Source organism: Raphanus sativus, unplaced genomic scaffold (genome assembly GCF_000801105.2).
Source record: "Raphanus sativus cultivar WK10039 unplaced genomic scaffold, ASM80110v3 Scaffold0494, whole genome shotgun sequence".
Classification (NCBI taxonomy): Eukaryota; Viridiplantae; Streptophyta; class Magnoliopsida; order Brassicales; family Brassicaceae; genus Raphanus; species Raphanus sativus.
The window spans coordinates 1,403-25,109 of record NW_026615812.1 but is presented as its reverse complement, the minus strand read 5'-3'; the positions used below and the strand labels follow the sequence as shown (position 1 = coordinate 25,109).

Genomic DNA, 23,707 nt, shown 5'->3' with positions numbered 1-23,707 from the left:
CCAGAAAGCTAATTCAGTATCAAAGCCAAAAATACTTTTACTAATCGATAAAAAAGTGCGTACTATATTTCGTACACCAATAAAAGAACAGTGATATATAAAACTCCTACTAGAAGACATTCAAATTGACACAAAGAGATCGATCCTAGGCAATGAACTAAAAAGAGATGTAGGAATATAACGAATAACCAAGAGGAAACTGAGAAAATGCAATATAACCAAATAATAATTTTCTTTAAAGAAAAATTGAAACTAGAACCATAATTACTTAGCTCCGATTGATCTTAAAAATACGTACACGTACGATGTGCATTTTAATCACCACCATTAAGTAACAACCTAGATAATTAAGGGAATTTTATCAAATTGCAGGAAATTTAAAAAAGACAAACGCGAATACAATATATAAGAACAACAAAGAAAGGTCTCTTATTACTATTACGTTGGTAAAGATGAAATAATATTCAATAGCTGTGTCTGATGAATCTCAAGACCTCGTAGGTGTGAAGAATGGCGTACCGGAGATGTAGGAATTAAGCTGAACCGGATAAAGCGCCGAAGGATCGAGAATTAATCCAGTATTATTGTTCCCGGCAACAGTAACCGCCGTTTTAGCAGCAGTCTCTTCCGCATTGGTTGTTGTAGCTGTGGGAGCAAGGAGGTTAAGGTTGTGATGGTGATCTTGATCTGGTCCTTGGTCATAAAGAATGCCTTTGAAGATATGTCCTCCAATGTTCACAGCCGTTTGATAAGCATATTCTTGATTATCTTCATCCTCTTCTACGGAGCTCACTCGAACGCATCGAAAAACCACCGGTGAGCTAACTTCCGGTGGTAAGTTTTGACTCACCTCAAACCCTAAAATTTTAATGATTATAAAATGATAAAAAATAAACCTAAATATTTTTGGCCTCTTATAGTAATTAGCATGTTCTTGGTTTTATATCCAGTGAAGAAAAGAAATCTTTAAATATATACTGCATTGCGTTTACATGAAATTGATATTGGATAAACCCTTTTTGGTGTCGTCAGGTTTACTAAGGAACAGTAACTTAGACAAAATAAAGCAGCAATATCCGGCGGACATCCTCATTCACACGCAAATGATGTTGTACTTCGCCACAAACATTCATAATTAAAACTTTGACACTTTTCTTGAAAACTCAATCAATTTTGTAAGCTAAACTCAGTCTCATCAATTTTAAAAACACAGACCATGATCAAAGTTTACCTGAATTAGAATTAGCATTCACCACACGGGTAGCAAGAGCCGATCCACCACTGCCATTACGATCTTTATCATCATTATCACCACCACCATTTGCTTCTCGTAGGCGCTTAGCGTTTTGCGTTTCCCGGCTGGAGGATGAACGGTGCTGCAAGGAGGCGAGTTGAGCTAAACGCTCACGGCGTTTAGCAGCAGGAACCCAAGTGCTCTTAACGTGAGTCTGACAGTGAAAGCCTCGGCTTTTACAACATGTTCTACATCTCATATGAGAACAATCTTTCTTAGCTTGATTCCCACAATCTTGACAATTCATACTTGCTTGTCTTGTTACCGTGAACCCTCCCGGCTCATGATCGGGGACTACGTTGAAGTGTAAACTCCGGCTCCTGTTATTGTTGTTGTTGTTGTTGTTGCTGCTGCTGCTTCCGCTTGAGACCATTCCAAAGGAGTAGAAGTTTGCAGGAGCTGTGACATGTTGTTGTTGTTGTTGTTGTTGTTCTTGGAAGTATTGAGGAGGCCAAATTTCGAAACCCTTGTTGGTGTTATAGATCTCGTCTTTGTAGAGATAAAGATAATTATTCTTGTCCACTTGATGATGATCTTGCTTGTTGTTGTCTCTCCCTCCTAGATAAAAGAATCCTGCCATTTCTTTCCCTAGGGATAATCCACGTCATACATCCAACACACCCCAAAGAGATCCAAGAAAGAGTTAAACCTTTTCTTTTTTTTGGACAAAAAGTTAAATCTTTTCTTTGCTTGGAGATTTTGAGAGTAGCTAAATGATGAGGAAAATGAATTAAGAGACTGCAAAGCTGCCTTGGAATTAGTCTCTCTTCATCAATTTTGGACAACACAATTTTGATCTCTGAAAGTGGAAGTTGCTGGATTTTCTGTGGGGAGAGCGAGAGAGAAAAAGGTTTTTAAGACAGAGAGAGTCCCATGAAGATCTTTTTCTTTGGGCACTTCAGTACAGTTATCTTCCAGTTTGAGTGAATCCCCATCACATAAATATCACTCACTATCTATCTTATTAAAAGTAACATTTTGTTGGACCTAACATTTATTTTGTAAGTTTTTAAATTAAATACACTTTTATATTTTATAATTAAACCTACATTAAATCACTAATGTTCATTTCTTTATAGTATTATCCATGTTTCCAAACAATATACTTTTTTCTTTATATTACTATCAATGTTTCCAAACAATATATTTTATATACTACTATCAACGTTTCCAAACAATACAATAATTAATCTTAGTTATTTTATATCCATCATTTTCTCTTTAAAATTTTGTAGAAACGTCATAATTTCATAAATTACAAAATAATAAACTTTAAAGTTGGATTATAAGATTACAAATTATGAAACTATTACAATTTCAATCAAATTAGATTACATATCGGTCATCCATCAGTTCAATCGGTTAGTCTCGGGTTTTAGTGACTTTTTAATATGAATATTTTAAAAAAAACTAAATTGAATTGTTAGATCTCCGGATTAACCGGTATAATCACAATCGGGTTGAGTTTAAAAACACTGATTTAAATGCAAAAATATTTTAAATACACACTCTTTAAAAGTTAACAAAATATTTGTTAAGTTATTAGTGAAATTTTTCATCGTAAAATATTCCGCACTTCCAAAGAAGCGCTGGTCAAGATCTAGTATATGCTTAAAAGAAAAGAAAAAGAAATAGAGGAAAAAGAAAGATAAGATGGCATTACTTTTAGTAATTTTCTTAAGAGCAACGCCATTATGTATGTTAGTATTCTTTATCTTTATTAGAACACAAAGCATCGGTTCAAACCGAAAAAAATGTATTATAAATTGGGATTTCGCAAGATATTTACCAACAGCTTGTGGTGATCATATACATCTATTCTTTACATCTTTCTTCAGTACATTTATAATCTTTTTCTATTACAATCGAAAACATGTAAACGATTGATTTAGCAAAAAAAAAAAAAAAAAAAAACATGTAAACGATTGATATATTTTGTCATATACATAGACTAAAGTCATCGGTATTTCAGGATCCAAAAGAGTATGCACGAAGCATATTGTCATTATATATAATTACTATTCGAGGATTGACTTCTATCGAATTAAAATAATTATGTTTGCGTTATTAAATTATGAAATATTAGGATGTGTAAAATTAAAAAAGAACGCCAAAATATTTTTTAAACAAATAATTAAATTAAGGGAAAACTATTTCATAGCTCATAATTCTATCAATGATGCTTAAATGCTTATAATATCATGTGTTATACCATTTCTAATGTTTTACTCTATTTTTTATTGTAAATATAGTAATTTTATAAAAGAGTTGAGATTTATTCTAATGATATTCTATTCTAGAATAATAAATAGAGTGATGAATAAAAAAACAAGTTATTCTATATTTGGAGTAAATCTATTTTTTGCTCTATTATAGAGTGATAAATAAAATATTATTAGAGTAATATTATTATAAAGTCTATTTTAGGATGAAAAATAAATTGGGTTGGAAATGCCTCTAAAACGAGGACCTTTTCTCCACTAGTACCTCCCCCGCAAAACCCTCCTGACCGTTTGTTCATATTTTCTTTACCCTTTCCGTCTGAACTATATTATATGAAAGTGCACAAAACATAAAATGAAAATTAAAGATGAAAACAATTTGAAGTGGGAAAATAGAAAAAAATAAGTATTATTGGAAGTCCCTTTTCTCAAAATAATTACGGGAAGTCTAACGTCAAACTTTTTCTTTGAGAAAGGCATTAAGTCGAACGTCAAACTTGCTATGACATTTTATCGTCACGGACAATCTTATCGTGAGTCTACAGCTTAATCACGGCGATTAGACCTTCATTGACATACTCGATTTTGTTCTTTTGTTGAAATTTACTAGATTTCTTTTGGGTTAAAAACGTTCATTATGTGGTCGAATTTTCCACCTATTTAAATTTAGAATCTAACAAAATACCATTAACTCGTCTTTTCTTGTGAATTTCCAAAAAAAATATTAGTGTAGATTGTATAATGCAATTATACTTATTCTCTTCAGAAAACCAGATATATGTGTTTCCATAAACAAATGTCTAACCGATGAAATAGATATATGTAAAAATGGAAGAAGATAAGTGGTTTTCAGAAATTGAACTATAATAAATATACATGTGCTGTCGTGTTAAAGGATTTTTGCTGGATAGTGATCCCTAGTCTAATGTTTAGCTCACGAGCCATTATTATTAGCCGATGAATGGATGTGATCGTCTCCCATTCTTACTCAAACTGTTGACATTATGTATCTCTCTATCATTCTCTTCTAGAAATTTTATTTTAAGTGTCTTTTTAGATTTTAATTTTGTTTTATTATAAGTGTTGTTTTAGTATGATTGTGTGGCAGGCGATCCTTATCAGGTGCCAACCCCCGCCTGCTATGTTCACTTCTTGGTCGGAACTACTCTCCTGGATTCGTTCATCGCCTTCAAAGAGGCTCACTCTCTTGAGGAAGCTGGCAGTGCAATCAGCCATCTTCCACATTTGGAAGCAAAGGAACAACCTCATTCATAATCAAGTGTCCATTCCTCCTACTGTGGTGTTCCAAAGCGTGGATAAACAGCTGAGAAATATCATATCAGCTAGAAGACCAAGGAAACCTTTCGATAAGCTCATGTCAATGTGGTTGCGATAGACTTCTTCTGTTTTAACCTTTGATCCATCTTGTGTTTATTTTCTTTTTGCCAAGATGGCACAAGCCAAATTGTACTATGTAAACTTTTGTTCATTATATGATATTTACGGTTTAGCAAAAAAAGTGTTGTTTTACATTTTTTAAGATAAATTATAATTCTTTTTCCAGTTGTTACTATTACTCAATTCGTGTACAAAAAATTTAAATGACATTTATAATAAAACAGAACAAGTAGACAATAGCATGAATATTTTGCTATTTTTCGATACAAATAAAAATAGAGCAACCTAACACCAAAAAAATCCAATTATATGTGGGTGTGTAATGACGACAATATATATACTTGGATGAGTAAAACCGTTAGTGTTTTTTTTTTCTGAAACTAGCTACTAATTATTATTGCTACTTCTCAAATATTTTATACAAGTACGTAGCAATATGCATATTTTATAATTTTTGTTGGTGTAACATATTTTACAAAATTAAAATTGAATCACTATAGATTACGTAGTTAGTCATAAGTCATAACTTGAATTGACATTCGAAGCGAGCAGACCCAGCCTAGTATCTTTGATCACGTGGAACCGCGTGAACTAGCGGCGCAATTTGCATTTGATAATGATAATTAAGCGCATTTGATATTGAATAAATATGATTTTAAAGTTTATATTTTTGGTGAAAGTTCTTTTTAGTCCCGTGGCTGGCAAAGAATACTGTTTGATTTTATATCTTGTTTATATTGTTTTGAGTTATCAGATAATATTAATTATTGTAAACTAATGAAATAAAAACGACTGAAAAACATAGTGAATATAGATTTTTGGTTCTTCTCAATTGAATGTATAATTTGCTAACGATATATATATAGTTGACCAGTATCTCTAGAAAGTTGAAACCAATGTCCCAACAAAAATATATAATATGAATATTAAAATTTTAAAAATTGTATTTTCTCTCTTAGCTTTTCTTTAAGGTGAACATTTTAGATATTTGTATATATTCTCAACTATGTATTATATCAAATATATATCTAAGTAATTTTTTCTTCTTCTTGAAACTGATTATATCTAAGTGAATTTTGTCAACTAAAAAGATATTGCAAATCAATATTATCACCTTCTTGCAAATTGCTGACAATTCTAATGCATACTCCCTCCGTTTCTTAAAGAGTGTTGTTGTGACATTTTTCACACAGATTAAGAAAGTTGTTGAAATATATGTAAGTTGTAATTAATTATACCTCTTTAACCAATAGTATTTTAGATAAATAAAATTATTTATAAAATCAATGCAGTTTGCAATTAATTTTCAGCTGAAAGTTAGTATAATTTACATTGGAATTGTAAAATGACATTCTTTATGTAACAAGAAAATGAGCTCAGAGTGACACTTATTATGAAACAGAGGGAGTATTAAATTATTCATACTATCAGCCTCATCAGATCACGAGTGAGATTTGACTTCTCAATTCTCATAACTAGAGTTTGATCAAATTTTCGGTATAAACAGGACAGCTAATATACAATCATTTTCACAATATATACCAGTACACTGTACCATTAATTAATAATATACCTGTATAACATATACCAATCCCTTTAGAATATATGTGTTATAGTTTTGTTTTGCTGAGAAAAATGTTATTCTATAACGGATCAGCATTTACTTTGAATTCTTGAAGAATTATCAAAATTTTAAGGAAGTTAATTTTTTATTTTTTTCAATCATCTGATATTTTATTAAGAACATTAAAAGACACTGAAATCACAAATATAAAGTATGATGAAAATAAAAAATAACTTAAAACATTTTTTTTTGTAAACTGCATTCTTAATTTAAATTAAAAGACCTAAAATATTTACAAAAACCCAATGAATTTGGTTGTTCTAACAAAAAATTACACTAAAAAATTTATCAAAATTAATCTGAAAGGATTTCAGAAAGCTACGCTTCAAAATATCCAAAAATCAGGACTAGGAATATGTATTTCGGTTAAAGTTCAGGTTCGATTTGGTTTGTTTGGCTCTAAAAAACCTTAATTGACTTCAAATAAAATTATTTTTATTTGTTTATGTTCGGTTTAATTTCAGTTTGGTTTATTTTGGCTTAGTTTTATTCGGTTTTGTTTGTATTTATTCAGTTCAATCGAGTTGGTTTTTAGTTTTGCTCTAATTCGGTTACGAAAATATAATTTATAAAACATAAAATAAATTCTTATTTATCGCTAAATTAATTTCTTCATATTGAATTTAACGAAAAACATCACAATAAAAAAGAGAGATGTAATCTAATAATTTATATTGTTATTTTCAAATCTAATATAAATATCATAGGCAATTTTTAGTTTTGATGATAGTGTATGAAATTTTGTTCTCTTATTTTATTGTTAGTTGCGTTTCCTCTACTTACTTAAAAGAAATATATAAAATTATATTTAGTTTTTTGGGTTAGATGATTATATATCTAAAATCTTAATATTACTAGTATTTATAGTTAATCTAACACTTTAATTTTTAATTTGTTTTGGTTTAAAACCAAATTAAACTGAATCATTTTGGTTAAGAAAATATTTATCTGAATGGTTGAGCATATACTTTAGTTTGATTTGGATTGGTTTGAATTCAGCTGATTCGATTTTTCGATTTTTTTGGCTCAAATTTTTGTCTAGCCCTAATTAGGACCTCCAAAATTGGGCATGTAAAATTCAAACTGTATTCAGAACAACTTCATTAAATGATAAATGTTTTAAATATCCTAAACATAATATTCTTTTACAATTTATACTGAAAATTAGTTTAGATTCTGTTTCATAATCTTTACTATTAAAAATATTAAGTAGAGCATCAGTTGAAAACAAAAGACTAAGGCACGTCCCAACATGAATTGTGTAAAAAGACTGGAATTTATTTAAATACGACATTATATATAATGGTTTAATCGTACCTAACGTATTAGTTAATCAAAAAATAATTAATCGTATTAGGGGCCCGAGACATGAGTCATTAGTATTTTAGAATTTCTTGTTGACTAAATCACTAGCTTCTTTATTTGAAAATGTAATTTTTGTAAATGTAGTTGTTGAGTTAGTCACCACTCTCTGTGCATGTGTCTCGAACCAAGGCTGTTGGGTTGAAGGAGATGTTCGTAAGCCAGAGGATGCGTGTCGTCATGGCTAATGTGAGTGATCTTTTTTAATCCTCTATCCTTGTGTTCTTTTTTATGTGAGTCACCTAGTCATGTGTTTGGCCCTTCATGTTCTTAACTCATGAATCCATGATTCTTGTGGGCTCTTGTGTCTTGATTATTGTGACTTCTTGATTTCGATTTCTAAATATCTGATTATCTAGGGGTTATTGAGTACTCTTGAGCATTCTTTTAGGGTTCTTGATTAGTATATTCATGTACTAATAACTAATAACTAATAACTTGGGGGATATAAATGGGACAGGGGAGATATGATGATTACTACAAGAAGAAAAGTAAACAGATTCCGAGGTTTGGAGAATGGGAGGAAGCAAATGAGATGCCAATAACACAATCCTTTGAGAATCCAAGACAAGCTGGTCTGCTTCGTCACCACCAACACTCCATTTCTTTTGTTCACTTTGAGTCTTTGTCTATGGACTAAAGGAAACATCTTTTTGTTGTTGCTGTTGTGTAGTTTTGGGGCTGTAGGAACATTCAACATTTGCCGTGAAGCACTAAGTATCTCAAGAAAGGAGGGGCCGGGAGAGACTCATCAAGCGGCGGCGGTTTGATTCTCAACATTAGTACTACTTTGCACTACACTGCTTCTTGGTACCAAATCCATGTCTCTGCAGCCAAGGTAAAATGAGTTTTAAGCATCAAGTCTTAGGAGATTATGAACTTAAGTAGCAATGGAACTTAAAATGAGTTTTAAGCATCAAGTCTGAGTTTGTTTCTGTTTAATGTCTTGAGTTTGTTTCAGTTTGATGTCGTATTTTGTCTGACTTTATGAGTTTTAATGCAAGTTCAAGTTGAAGTTTGATATTGTGTTTGCAATTTGTGTCAAACTTTATGTTTTTATGTCATATTTTTTAAAATTTTGTGAATCCAATAATTTATAAGTTTTGTAAAATTTAAATTTAATAATTCAACTCAAAAGAAAAAATTTTAAGAACCTCAAAAGGATTCTCCCAATGGACTTCACAAACCTAATTACATTAACAATAACAAGAGGTCTAAACTTCATAAAATACACAATTAATAATTAAACTAATCATTAGAACCCATCAAGAGTTTTAACCATTGGACATGTTCTAAGAGCTCTTCCAATGAAATTATATTAGAAAGTTCTTCACTTTTAAAATAAATGAATAAATTAGAAAAATAGAAAAGAGAGTGTGAGGTTCTAAAATTGAAGCTTATATGAAACTTATTAAAACCTTTAATGTTATGTGTCCACTTATTGATCATGTTAACCTTTTTAGACAATTAAATTGAATCATATAGATAAATTGTATTAAAATAGTAATCTTAATTTGCTTAGATACTTATTTTTAGATACTAACCAATAATATTCTCTCTATTTCATAATAAATGTATTTAAAATTTTTTATTTTTTCAAAATAAGTGTCGTTCTACAATTTCAATATAGTTTTGTACATTAAATTTATTTTTTACTCTTTTGAATAACCAATAAATTTTTATTTAAATCATTCTCATTTAATTAATCATGTATTAATATAGATATAGTAATATACAATTTTTTTAATCTCCGGAAAAAATATCAAAGTGGCACTTATTAAAAATAGAAGGAATATTGCTCTGACACTCTTGTTTTAGGATTTGTTTTGTCAACCAACTCGTTTTATTAAAACGAAAAAATCCATTTACCAAAAGACAAACTATTACAAGATTAGTGAATGAATGAAAGACACGTGTAGGGCCTTCGAATTTTCTGGAAAAGGTGAGTTTGACCAATGTTTCGCCGACCACTAGTCTCCCTCTCCGATCAGTTTGCTCCACTTGTTTGCTTCAACGTCTCTTAGCCGCAGTCAGTCACTCGAGAAGCTTCATCAACTTACTGGATGTGAATTTCTGAGAGAAGCTTCAAGAAGATAGCAACAAATCCTTGTCAAAAGGTTTTTTTTGAAAGAATCCATCACATCTGAATATGCGCTTACTCTTCCACCTTTTCAACTAACTTCTCTGTTTTTTTATGATCAAGAAGACTCTGCTTGTGACAGAGAGCGAAGATTGAATCATATTTTAATACAAAAACAGAGCATAACCAGCAATCAGAACAAAGAGATTTCCGAGGTTGATCGGAAGGAATAAAGATTCATAAAAGAGGTGAAGTATATAAACAAAAACTATATTACAATCACTAACGCGAAACTGAAAATCGCTAACGCAAAACTGAAATCGCCTAAAGCGAAGAACAAAATCGATCTAGAGATCAAAAGTTATTTTACAACAAAAGAAAGTCTCTTCTTTTCTAGAAAAATCCTCTCTTGTGAAAGATAGAAATGGGAGAACAAGAGAAAATTTTCTCTCTCAAAAGAGAGGAACGAGACTTTTTTATTTTTTCGTTTCTAAATAAGTATCAATTTAACATTTTCAAATAGAATAAGAAAGTGAATGAAATATAATTAAGTTTCTATTAGTTACATATATTTGACTAATAATATTTGGGATAATAAAATTATTTATAAGATTAATGCATTTTGTAATTAATTTTAAGAAGTAGTTAAAATTTGTATTGAAATTTTAAAAAGACAAAAATGTTAACTACATATATTTGACTAATAATATTTGAGATAATAAAATTATTTATAAAATTAATGCATTTTGCAATTAATTTTAAGATGAAAGTAATTAAAATTTGTATTGAAACTTTAAAAGGACAAAAATGTTAAAATTATACTTAATATAAAACAGTGGGAGAGGGAGTATATAATTTCAGGATAAATAAGTGAGTTGGCCTTTTTTTTTTTTTGTCAACTTTTCGTGTTATAAAACGAAACCCAACAGGACATAATTACAAAAAGTTCAAGTTACTGATAGATACATTCAGTCCAATTAAAGCCCAAATTTAAAGATAAACATTAAAACGCATGTGTAACACGTAATGACACGTGTTTTTTCTTAGGCTTCAACGTCTTCTGAATGGAAGAACGAGAAACGCCGCCGAACTCTGCCGGACGATTACGTTCACCATCTCCGACTCCCTTGAAACTGCTTGTTCGCTTCAATCTCCTTCAATCGCCATCCGTTCATCAAGGACATCTTCTCCAACCACTTGATTTAACCTCCAACTAAGACCTTTGAAAAAACCCGAGACAGAACATTTGGAACGCTACCTTGAACAGCAGCTCCGACTCTTCTATTTCCGTTTCGAATCTCCCTAGTATCTTCGAATCTCCCTAGTATCTTCGAATCTCCCTCTTGTCTTGATCTTCATGGATACTTTTTTTCACACAAGAAGATTGATTCCGAATCCGAATCAAGAGTTGAGCTTTTCTAGTGAAAGGATTGTCTACCCTTTAGAATAGATGGGTTAAAGATAAACCCAGAAGGAGAAAAGCTAAAGCACAACAAAAATCGTAACGCGAAATTGAAAATCGCCAACGCGAAACTAGAAATCGCCTAAGCGAAGAGACTATTTTACAAACAAAAATCTCTTCTCCTCTAGAGAAATTCTCTCTTGTGAAAGATGGAAGTATGTGAGCAAGAGAGAATTTTATCTTTCTAAAGAGAGGAGAGAGAGATTGTCACCCAAAGACAAGTGAGTTGGCCTATTTGAACTATACTATAAACTTTATAATTTTGTAGTGGTAAGAAATATTGAAATCCATTGCGGGGTTAACCTCGGACGGTCCAAATTGTTCTTTCGAATGGCTTCCAAACGGATGGGCTAAACTTTAAAGCCCATTAGATATAGAAGTTTTTGCGTCTATGCTTTTTAATCACTTACAATATGAAAAAGAATCCACAAAAGAGAATGGTGCAGATCTTAATTGACACAACACGTGAAAAATCTATATTATTAAAACTTGAGAGTTCGAAGCGATTCCAGATAACGATCATCTAAATCTGCAACTGTACAAACAGAAAGCTCGAAACTCCATTAATCCTTCTTCATCAGTATCATGGATGAAGCATATGAAACCACCTCTGCATCCAATCAGAGGATCATCTTCATCACAAGCCAAAGGTAACAAATTCTAGACTATATTTATCAATTTATGGTACTGGAGATTGCGCTGTTGCAGAAATCAAAATATATTACTAGGAATACAAAAACAAGATTATATATGCTATATGTATATGAAGCATTACCAGAGAGTACTCCATGTTATAAAAGTTGTAAGACAATCGAAATTAACACGTGGCACTAAAAACGTTAACACATGACATCTACCCGGTCAAAAGTTGGGTGTCTTTTTCGTTTGTTTTTCAAATAGTGATCCAGCGAATTAAAAAAGCGAGACAACCAAAAATTGGAATCAATTGATGCAAAGAACGGGCAGTGTAGTGGTGGACTTGAGAGATGGTGACTGATTGGCCATTTTTTTTTGTTTTTGAGGTAGTATACAAAGTTACAAACCCCCTTCGCTGATTTAGATATTTTGCACTACTAGTCCCATGACGATGTAAAGATATTATCGAAACATTTCAATATGACATATGTGAATTATTAGCGCCACTATCACTTTAAAGCGAAGATTTATATTTAGCTTGTTGATTTCTTTTCGTTTTGTTAGGAACCTTCTTGTTATTTTCCATCTACAGAAACCAGGTTTCTTCTAATTGTGCAAATGCAAAAAATAACATTTTAAATGCGTTAAGTTGTTAGAAATTAGCTTCATAAAGTTTCTTTTAAAATTAAGACCGGTTTGCATTATAGATGATTTAGAGAAGAAAAATGAAATATTTTGCAGACTTCAAAACGGACCAATTTATATAAATTAACGTTTTGATCAAATAGAAAATTGATGAGAGAATCGACAAGCAACACCTAAGATTAAGTTATTTCTCTAGTTTTCAAAGGTTTTATTGAGTTTTTGTGTTTGGCTTATCTTCTCCAATAATCAATTTTTATAATCTAATTAATTTGTAAATTGTTCATTACAATTATTAACAATTATAAATGTCGCAACTTAAATTTTACTATATTTATATAGAGAATTGAAATGCAGCATAATAATTTTAGTAACTCTATACTACTTATATGAAGTTATGAACTCTAGAGTTCATGTAAATTGAAAATTCTGTTGAAGGAGAAAGATAATGTTGTTCTAGATTAAAGTTAACGGTTCTAATAATAATGTAAAACCAAAAACAAAATTTGTTAGTTCCAATTCTGACTGCGACGGGCAATTTCCTCACTTTCGAACTTTTTTGCATATGCCATTACGTACTATATACTATATATATAATATATTTATACTTTTATAGACAGGGTCACTGTTTTTTTGGTTCATCCTTCAAAAGAAAATGTAAAATAGTGTGTGGCGTATTCATATACGTTAATATTTAAAACTCTGAGAGTGGTCCAATAAAAGTAGAACTACAATTAATTAAAAAAAACTATAGAATAGCTGTTAAGGATCGAGAGGTTTCGATCTTGTCCTCCCCACCTTCTGACCATTCAGATCCAACTAATTCCCTTATTTTATTGTATAAATAATTCAGTAATCAATGGGGGTAGTTATATTATAATGTCATAAAAATCATTTAAAATTCTTTCGATGCAACAACATAAATTATGAAAATCAAAGAAATAGAATAGGTTAATTAGTGCTATATGATTTTTCATATACTAGCAACGTGATTCCGCTATTTTTAATATACATAATTAAAATTTTCCATATTTGTCAAAGTAGTTATATTATATGCTTTCCATGTGTTAGGAAATAGAAACACAATGTTATTAATATAGTAAGACTAGTTTAATGTTTATTATCATTCTAGATAATTGATGTGATCAAATATCATTGTTATTAGATCATTTGACTATGTTACTAGTATACTATCAAACTGAACTTTAGTCGAATAGAGTCAAAAGTGCGTGAACTAATATAAGGAAGAAAATAGAACGTGTAGATTAATTTGAATGAATTAGAACCACGTACGTTAGACACGACAGATCAAACTAGCCGCGCGTTGTCTCTCTTCTTTGTCCATCCTTCTACTACCCTCTTTTTTGGACTAACATCAAAGTTTTTCTATTGAAATAAGTTTCAACGTTTTATTATTAACAATGAATGAACTTGACATATCATGAAATACGTTTTTCAGCAATTTCTTATGATATTTAAATCATCCAGGCTTCCAAGAATAATATAATAAAACAAACAATTGATTTTGACCCGTTTTTACTTGCCATGATCTTCTGATATTTATATGTTTTCTCCATGATTAACCACTTGCCCCTTGCTTAATATAGTACATGAGACTATGAAAGTTGGGGCCATTTTGTTCCCTTAGCACATTCACGAAGTGATAAAAGTAATCTTGATTTAGACGATGTTCACATGACTGTATTATATGCTCTCTATATAATAATATTGACTTTTAGTTTAAAGTAATGTTACAAACACTCACACTGCTGCGTTACACCTTTTTCTTTTGCTGCGCTACACCTCGGTTCCAAATATATGTGTATTATACAAGTTACTTTGACCTCCTGATTGGCACAAGAGTTTTTTACACTATAGAACAGTTTCCGAGTTTTTATTACATAATAAGACAGTTTGTGCTCCTAAGACACTTTCTTTAACTCATTTGATTCTCTTTTAACCAAAATGTAACTAGAGTATCAATTAGGAGGACCCACTTCTTTTTCTTCTCATAATTTTTTTTTAATTTTGTTTAGCATTTTTTTCAATAGTCAATTAGAATCTGCTCGTAAGTACCAACCACCACACTCTCTGTTATTGGTCAAAGTCTCATGTGAAGCCATAGTAAATGAAAAATTTAAGACCCAGAAATTAAACTCGAGGTTTCCTTGTTGCTGCCTTAGTTGTCATTGACGAAATCATCTCTGGATCACTTCGTTACACTTGTTTTCACCGTCGTGGCGTCCGATGACTGTGGTGTTTTGGTTCAATTCATCAATTGAGTCGGGAAAGTAAAAAAAAAAAATTCTGAGTTTATAAATTTAAAATATGGTTTTAACTAAACTTCTTCAACCTTGAAAATATAATAAACATGGAAAATGAAAAAAAACTGATGAATAAGGTGAAAATAATGGTTGGCGGCTGTAGAGAGAAATTGCAGAAACCCCTAATTAATTTAGGAGGAAGATGATAAAATTACGAAAATGCCATTTATTAAAATTATATGTACAATGATTATTTGTGTACATGTGTACATGTTTACATATGTACATATGTGTATTACTAAAACAATGTAAATGTACAATGATTCACATGTATACCTGATAGATGTGTTACATATGTGGCAAGTTTCAATATTTGAACGATATATGTTAACACGTTTGCAAGTTTAAACATTTGAACGGTAAAATATCATCAACGTGTACACAAAAAATTTCACTGTCCACATGTACAATGTTTTACAGAAAAACACATGTACATTGATTCACTCGTACATAAGGTTGTACATCTTGTATGTGTACATGTGTACATCTTGTATACATGTGTACATGTTTATATGTGCATATGTGCACATTTTCACTTGTGTACATCAATATATTAGTAAAACATATTTTATGATACTAGAATCAGTTCGGCATGGAAAATGATTCACATGTACACTTGTTCGATGTATCCTGCATACATTTTTACATACATTTGCAAGATTAAATATTTGTACGATCTATATCGTCAATGTGTACACATATATTTTGTTGTCCACATGTACAATGTTTCATGAAAACTCACATATTTGGCGGTTCAAAAATCATTTAAAGAATGGACATTAATGATTTTTTGTGTCAAAAGACTTCCATTTTATCGAATGGACACTAATAGGTTTTGGTGTACATAAAAGTTAAAGATTGACACTAAGAACTAGTGTACAAACAAAGATTAGTAATGTTTTGGAGTTGGAATAGATAATAACATTTATTAACATTTATGTGTACATGATTTGACTGTGCACATGTACACGATCTTGCTCTACATGGAGTTTAGTGTACATAATATTGTAGAAAACATATACTGATGGTGTACAATATTTTTATGTACATAATGTTGCTCTACATGCAGTTTAGTGTACATAATATTGTAATGAATAGAGAAAATAGTTTAGTGTACATAATGTTGTAGGAAATATATACTGATGGTGTACAATATTTTTATGTACACATGGACATTTTCTCGGGGTCTGCAAGCGTGTACATAATATTGTAGGAAATCTAATCTCTTGACGGTAGTCATGTGAAGGCGCAGTGGTGTTCCTAGTGGACGAACTTCTAGATTTTCATAGTCTAGTCTATGGTGGGTGATGGGTTTTCTGAATACCGGCGAAACTGCTCCAATGTGGTCTATGTCTCCGTCTTTGTTATGCCAAAGTTGACAACGTATTTGCTGTTGATGTCGTTATCATATATGTGAATACTACACCATCATCAGAAATATATCTTGACATATCTTAAAAGATAGATAGAGAAATATAGATAATAATTTGATAAAAGTTTTTCTGAAAAAATAATTAGAAAGACAGATTTGAATTTTTTTTAGAAAATAGAGAATTTGGGAGGAAGAAAACGAAAAAAAAGAAGAAGATAGAGTGACCCATCTTATCTCTTCTGAATTTTGACCATTAAATCTGAAAAATGAATGGTTGTGGTTAAATTCCACCAAAAAAAAAATTTTTATATTATATATATAGTTTTGCTTTTTTGGTTGTAACTTCATTTAGTTAAATTTTTAGATGGAAAATGAGTTTAGTTAGGGAAAACTACCCTAATAGCATAAACTGCATCATCTTGTTATTAAAAACTAGAAAATGTCTTTGAGTGTAATTGTTTCTTGGCACAAACTTGCTATTTATATTAGAAACATATATTATATTATGATACTTTGGCAGGGTTCGATATGGCCTTTAGTTATTGTCACATATTTTATTCTTTGTATGCTACTTTTTCAGGATTAGATTTAGTAATTAATTTTCAAGATATGATGCTAATAGATTACACTCCTGTCAAGAAAATCGTTATAATATTCTATTACTACTTGATAGTGGGTCTAGATTTAGAACTTATTCTTAACATCTAGACAAACCAATTAATATGCTTAGAGGCCAATTAAGATTTTGTTCATTACTGAAAAGGAATTAGGGTCCGAATGAGAAAAGTGGATCAAGCGTTGCGGATCTAGCGGATCTAACGGTTTGAGTAAAACAAAAGCGGATCTAGCTGTCTATAATATTTATATTATTATATTTAATTTAAAATATATATTATTTTATATTGAATATATTTAGTAACTATTATAATTTATATTTATAAAAAATATTTATTATTTATCGAATATTAATAAAACATATTAAAATTTAATAATAAATATTTTATTTTATTAACTATTTTAATAATTTTAAAACTAATAGCAATTGAGTACATACAAGTAGTTTTCTGAATGTTTACAATTTGTCACTATTAATTAATATAAAATGCATTAAAATATACATTATATATTAAACAATAAATATTTTTTTGTAAAACATTTACTGTTTTAGAAATGAAGAGGATTTAGTTTTACTTAAAGGAACAAAACAAATACGATGATTTAAAAAAGTTGAAGAGAAACATAAAACAATTTACCTATGATTATTATTTTAATCAGTAGAAGAACCACTTGATACACCTGAAATTGCATGAGTTATTACTGTTCATTGAGGATCATGCTTTTTGCTCTTGCATTTGAACCACTAGTGGTTCATAAATATTTTATTATTTTTTTAAATTGAACCACTTTGCAATAGTAAATGATTCATGAATGGAGAACATGAATGCAGTTCTTCCATCCAGTGTGAGAACCATCTTTTTTCCACTCCCCATTCTATGCCTAATATGATCAACTTATTGTATATTATTATTTGAAAAACTAGAAAACATAGCATTTTATTATTTAGTTAGTATTAGTTTATATGATTAATTGAGCTGTTAGGATTCAAGCCAAAAATAAAATAAGAAAAATAACAAAAAGAGAATCTCTTTAGATTTTCACGGAGTAAGAGGTTTTAGCTAATGGTTTATCCTCAATAAATAGTGACTTTGGATGTTACTTTCTTTCTTCTTCTTTTTAACACAAGATTAAATTTTGATATGCACTTCAAAAGCGCGGATTTTTAGAATATAAATAAAGTTATATATTATGTTACAAAATTATATTATATTGTATAAGAGAATTTTATTAAACTGTATAATTTTTGAATTAGTTTATTTGAAAATTTTATGTACACCTCTTATGTAACTCTTTAGTAGATATGGACATTTTACCAAAATCCGAAAAACTGAACCACTCAAAAATGTAGGCTCAGTTCGGGTCTGGATCCAGGAAAAATTATATATTGGGTATAATTTTTGGACCCATGGGTCACACTGTATGAGTCTGGGTCTGTCCGAGACCGGATCGGGTAATCAAAATACGTGAATTATATAGTTAGTTATTTTGGATAAGTGTTTGGTATTAAAGATAGTTTTTCTATGTTTCGTTTTTGAGTTTTTGGTTATTTTTTGGATCAGGTAAAATATCAAAACTTAAAAAATAAATTTCAGGTATTCAGATAATATTTTGGGTATTTTCGGTTCTTCTGATCAGATTTCAGGTAAAATTTTATTTTTGGATATTTGAATATTTTTGAATACTTATTTTATTTTTGAGGTTTTTCGTGTTTTATATATTTTTGGGTTTTCAGATAATTGTAGTATTTTTGTTTTAAATACTTGAACCAATCCAAACATGTTATATTTCCAAAAATTACAGGTATTTAACATGTGTCTGAATTATATACATGAATTACCTCGTAACAAAAAAAAAATCGATCCAAATCCAAACCAAAATTTTTAAATTCTTACTTGATTGAGATCACACCTTGGATTTTAAAGTAAGAACGTAAAAATGATATGAAATAATAAGGGAAAAAACAATTTGTATTTTTATTAGAGGTTTATCTTCAAATAAAATGAAATATTTTTTTTATTTTTCTATATATAATTATTAAAAATAGAGTGATAAACACTTTATTTCCTAGTTTTACTTTAACTCAACCAAATAATCGCACTCCAAGTCTTCGTCGACATCTCATATAAAACAAGAATTATTTTTCTAAGAAAAGGAGAAATATAATTGAAACAGGAAAAAAAATTATGATATTAACAAGAACTCCACAAAATCTCTCATATCTTCTCTCCTTAAATTAAAAGTTAAAATAAAATAGAATATAATTTGTATATATAATTAGTAAAAAATAGAGTGATAAACACATTTTTGTTTCTTAATTTTACATCAACTCAACCAATAATCACACTCCAAATCTTCGTAGATATTTCATATAAAACAAGTACTATTTTTCTAGAGAAAAGAAGAAAAGATAGATATGATTGAGAAAAAAGAAGAAAATGATGATATTACACAACCACCCTCTTATATTATTTACTTTATTTATATTCTCTTCTTTTATTACAAGAACTCCACGAAATCTCACATCTTCTTTCCTCTGCTTTTCAAGAACCTCTCTCTTTTATCTCTCTTACTCGATCGTTTGATGAAGATCAGGTGCGACGTCTGCGATAAAGAAGAAGCGTCGGTGTTTTGCACCGCCGACGAAGCGTCTTTGTGTAGCGGCTGCGACCAGCAAGTTCACCACGCTAACAAGCTTGCCTCCAAACATCTCCGTTTCTCTCTCCTATACCCTTCTTCCTCTAACAACGACTCTCCTATCTGCGACATCTGTCAGGTCTCTTTCAACTTCTTGTCAAGATTTAAGGACACTGGTTTGGTCTAATGATCAAAACAATCTGAAGTCATTTTTGTAAACTGTAGGAGAAAAAAGCTTTGCTGTTTTGTCAACAAGATAGGGCTATCTTATGCAACGATTGTGATGCATCGATACACTCTGCCAACGAGCATAAGAAGAAACACGATAGGTTTCTTCTCACAGGGGTTAAGCTCTCTGCTTCCTCTGCTGTTTACAAACCAACTTCAGAATCTTCTTCTTCTAGTAGTCAAGACTGCTCTGTCCCTTCCAAGAAACCTCTCTCAGCTCCTCAGAGCAACAACTCCAAGATCCAACCTTCTTCAAAGATCGGTGGCGACTCAGAGGTGAGTCAGTGGGGATCCACAAGCACGATTTCAGAGTACTTGATCGATACGTTACCTGGTTGGCACGTTGAGGACTTCCTTGATTCCTCGCTTCCTCCTTTTGGTTTCTCTAAGGTTTGCAGTTCTTCTCATCAAGAAAGATCAAATTCTGTTAATCAAGATTTTATGTTTCTTAGTAACTTAAAACTGAAGTGATCCTTTGGTGATTGAAAATTTAATTGCTTTTGTTTCCTCTATTTAAGTAAATATCATATCATATTAGACCTAGTTGAGAGATAAAAAGAGTAACAAACTTTATAGATGTGGATGAATTTTTTATAATTAATAAAATTCTGAAGAGGTTTCTTTCCTTTTCTGGTGGGTTTTCTTTTGTGAATGCAGAGTGGTGATGATGATGGAATGTTACCATATATAGAAGCAGACGATGACAGCACTAAGAGAAACAACTACAATACAGTGTCACCTCCATCTGAGAATTTGGGGATTTGGGTCCCTCAGATTCCACAAACTCTTCCTGCTTCATACACAAATCAGTACTTTTCTCAGGAAAACAAAAACAACAATATTCAGTTTGGGAAGTACAACAAAGAAACATTACCAGAAGTGAAGACTTATGCTCCAATACAAAACATGAAACAACAAGGACAGAACAAGAGATGGTATGATGATGGTGGCTTCACTGTCCCACAAATTACTACTACTTTCACTCATCCTCCTCTTCATTCTAATAAAAAGTCCAGATATTTTTGGTAATCTATATGTTTTGTTTGTTTGTTGCCCTTTTGATCATCTTGATTTCTCTGAACTTCGATCTTGATAGAATTATGGTGTTTTTTTTTCTGTCTTTTGTAAATTTAAAGTGTGATTGAGGTTGCGGTTTAATTTTTGTAAAATCCTATTTTCACCTTTGGTTTATGCAAATGTTGTTTTTTATATATCCTCTCTTGTAAGTTTTATGTAATAAAGCCCCATGACTTATTGCTATCTAGTGGTGTATTTTCTATGTAATGAAGAGTCATTTTCATCTCCAACCTCTCCAGTTCCCATATGGGGGAAGGATTGTTCTTGGATTTGGTTGGTATTTGTTTAATATTTATTAAGAAATAAATATAAGAAAAGAGCATATCATATAGACAAATTCACCATAACGTGAATCACCATCGGCATATTTTTGTTTCTGATTGAATAAGCCTCCAAATCTCTGATAACCATAGACACGTCATTATGGCAGCTAAAAACTATACGAATAAAGTACAGCCACGCCACTAACTCGTTTTCCCAAACTAAATTGCAAAAAGCCAAAAACTAACAAGGGAGCCTCACGTCATTAAGTCGAGTTGGACTTGGAATGAAACTGATCACGAATAACCCCCAATCAATGATCAATTGAACATCATGTTCGAATTCACGATTGCAACTTAGAAGTTCAGTTGCCTTCTACTAATAAATAAGAGAGATTTTGAAATTGCTCAAAACGTGGTTTGCGAAGGAGACAGTAATCGTATGCATCTGGCCAATGGATAATCCAGTCTTGTGGAACGTGTAATATTTCGGCTTACGATATATTAGTAACGTTTAAAAGAATTGATTTCACATCACTAAAATATATTTACACTTTTGGTTATTTGTGTAAGGAAAGTTAAATAGTATATTTGAGCTAAAATATTAGAAAAATAGATAACCTATTACCATGCGGATAAGACCAAAATATAAAGACTTATTACATGTTGATTGTGTTAGTAAATTTTCAAATCTCCAGAATTTTAATACATCGACCGTTGGTTGGATATTGGAATTCACGGACTGAGTAAACGGAAATGGAAACCATTGACAAAGACGACTGGAAGTTATGGTTGAAATTGTGTAGTAGCTCATTTTATAATTTGTTATTCCATTTTTCTGTGTTGGTGACTATGGTTCTTGTTTAGATAAAATGTGAATCTAATACCAAAAACAGTGTTTTAAAAACTGGATTGGACTGGTGGTTGAACTGGCTTCAGCCTTGACCCGAAGACATAACCATGTTGGACTGATGGTAATACCCAAGAGAAATTAAACCGATTAAAAACCCCGTCAACCCGACAAAAAAACAAAATTCTTCAAACAATTGAATCAGTTGCAAACCAAGTTCCGATTATTAAATGTAAAATTTTGAAATTTAGTTAGATAATCACTTTTATTTCATAATTTATTTTTCTATTTTATCTAAACAATATGCAATATCTTTTTAGATTTTTAAAATATCATCATTATAATTGTTCAACATTTTATTCACTTTAAAATGTGTACTGATTCTTTTTCACTTTATTTTGTATTCTAACTGATTTCTATTGGAGAAAATATAGTTTATCGTATTATGTATTATTTGGTTTTTAATTCTTTTTATATTTTATTACACAATGAAATATAATTTAAATGTCTCACTTTCTAAACCTTAAAATTGTGAGATATTTTGGTTAATATTTTTTACTAAATTTATGTACATATGCACCAAATATTATATTCATAACCTCATATGTATAAATTTAGTTACAATATTATTCTCAATAAAATTACTAACTAAATTAAACTGAACCTGGTTGGATCATATTGAACCATGATCCATGAACTTCTCCGATTCAGTTATCGGTCCGGTTTTAAAAACGTTACGTAAAAGTAATGGTTTTTGCAACAGTTCGGTAAAACTCTAAGAATTAAAAAAAATGCCAAACAGTGAAGAAAAAAAACTTTTTGAAACTAGATGAAAGCAGTACAGTCAAAAAGTTATTCATACATGAACCAAAGAGCAAGAAGATCTTTAAACATCTTTCGATCACTACAAGTAAGAATGATGTCTTTTATGCAGCGATCTAAGCTGATTAATTGAAGGAGGCTGAGGGGGGACTATATGGTTCTTTACTTCCAATGAATTCTCAGATGACACAAAAAGACTTAAAACTAGTGGTAACTGTAAGTGCAAAGATGACACTACAATTAAGTAATGCAGAAGGTAAACCAAGAGACAAAAACAGATACAAGCAAACACCAATTGATTTATTAGAAATCGCCTTATAAACCCTATTACAAGTTCTGCTTAATCAGCTTCGCTAGTCTGTTAATACCCTAACAGCTGCTACTGAACAATTCCTAATCTACCCAAACTTGTCTCTGCATCGTCAGTACTTCAGCAACTGCTTCAGCACGACCCAAGAACACTCTAAGGGATTTTCACCCTTCCTCTATAACAATAGCCCCCAGTGTCTTATTGGAATACCCACGACTCCATAGCTCTTTTATAGTGATCTCCACGTTCCTGAAACCTAGTCTCCAAGGCAACATGGATATATGGACAACTTCCATATTAATAAGTACATTTTTCCTTTTCTTGGAATGTTACTTATTCCTAAAGGCATAAACTTACTCCCCAAGTTTATCTCTTGCCTTTTCTCCACGGTATAAACTTGCTCCTCAAGTTTATCCTACGCCAGCTCAGCATCTCGCGTCCACATGGTCTCTACCACTCCGCATGCCTCCTGGTTCACTCTCTGACACACAC

At 30.9% G+C, this 23,707-nt stretch overlaps 2 protein-coding genes and 1 long non-coding RNA gene across 3 annotated transcripts; 2 read left to right on the top strand and 1 right to left on the bottom strand.

Moving 5' to 3' along the window:
* Nucleotides 1–259: 259 nt before the first annotated feature.
* LOC108831217 (protein SHI RELATED SEQUENCE 5-like) lies at nucleotides 260–2,187 on the bottom strand. Its single transcript, XM_018604780.2, has 2 exons — nucleotides 1,232–2,187; nucleotides 260–858 (listed from the first exon to the last, which is right to left on the bottom strand). The coding sequence occupies exons 1-2, from the start codon at nucleotides 1,872–1,874 to the stop codon at nucleotides 488–490; spliced, it is 1,014 nt and encodes a 337-aa protein (XP_018460282.1). The 5' UTR covers nucleotides 1,875–2,187; the 3' UTR covers nucleotides 260–487.
* A 5,774-nt stretch (nucleotides 2,188–7,961) lies between these two features.
* Nucleotides 7,962–8,993, top strand: LOC108831218 (uncharacterized). Its single transcript, XR_001946313.2, has 3 exons — nucleotides 7,962–8,089; nucleotides 8,361–8,475; nucleotides 8,574–8,993. It is a non-coding gene; the product is annotated as an uncharacterized LOC108831218 (long non-coding RNA).
* Nucleotides 8,994–19,529: 10,536 nt separating this feature from the next.
* LOC108814709 (B-box zinc finger protein 21) lies at nucleotides 19,530–21,156 on the top strand. The gene is made up of 3 exons (XM_018587332.2): nucleotides 19,530–19,807; nucleotides 19,894–20,286; nucleotides 20,554–21,156. Exons 1-3 carry the CDS (start codon nucleotides 19,616–19,618, stop codon nucleotides 20,923–20,925), a joined length of 957 nt encoding a protein of 318 aa, XP_018442834.2. The 5' UTR covers nucleotides 19,530–19,615; the 3' UTR covers nucleotides 20,926–21,156.
* Nucleotides 21,157–23,707: the final 2,551 nt, after the last annotated feature.

Coding starts and splice junctions, on each gene's coding strand:
- LOC108831217 (XM_018604780.2), bottom strand. CDS start 1,874: ATGGCAGGATTCTTTTATCTAGGAGGGAGAGACAACAACAAGCAAGAT. Junction 859..1,231: donor GAATGCTAATTCTAATTCAG/GTAAACTTTGAT, acceptor TTAAAATTTTAG/GGTTTGAGGTGAGTCAAAAC.
- LOC108814709 (XM_018587332.2), top strand. CDS start 19,616: ATGAAGATCAGGTGCGACGTCTGCGATAAAGAAGAAGCGTCGGTGTTT. Junction 19,808..19,893: donor CTATCTGCGACATCTGTCAG/GTCTCTTTCAAC, acceptor TGTAAACTGTAG/GAGAAAAAAGCTTTGCTGTT. Junction 20,287..20,553: donor CTCCTTTTGGTTTCTCTAAG/GTTTGCAGTTCT, acceptor TTGTGAATGCAG/AGTGGTGATGATGATGGAAT.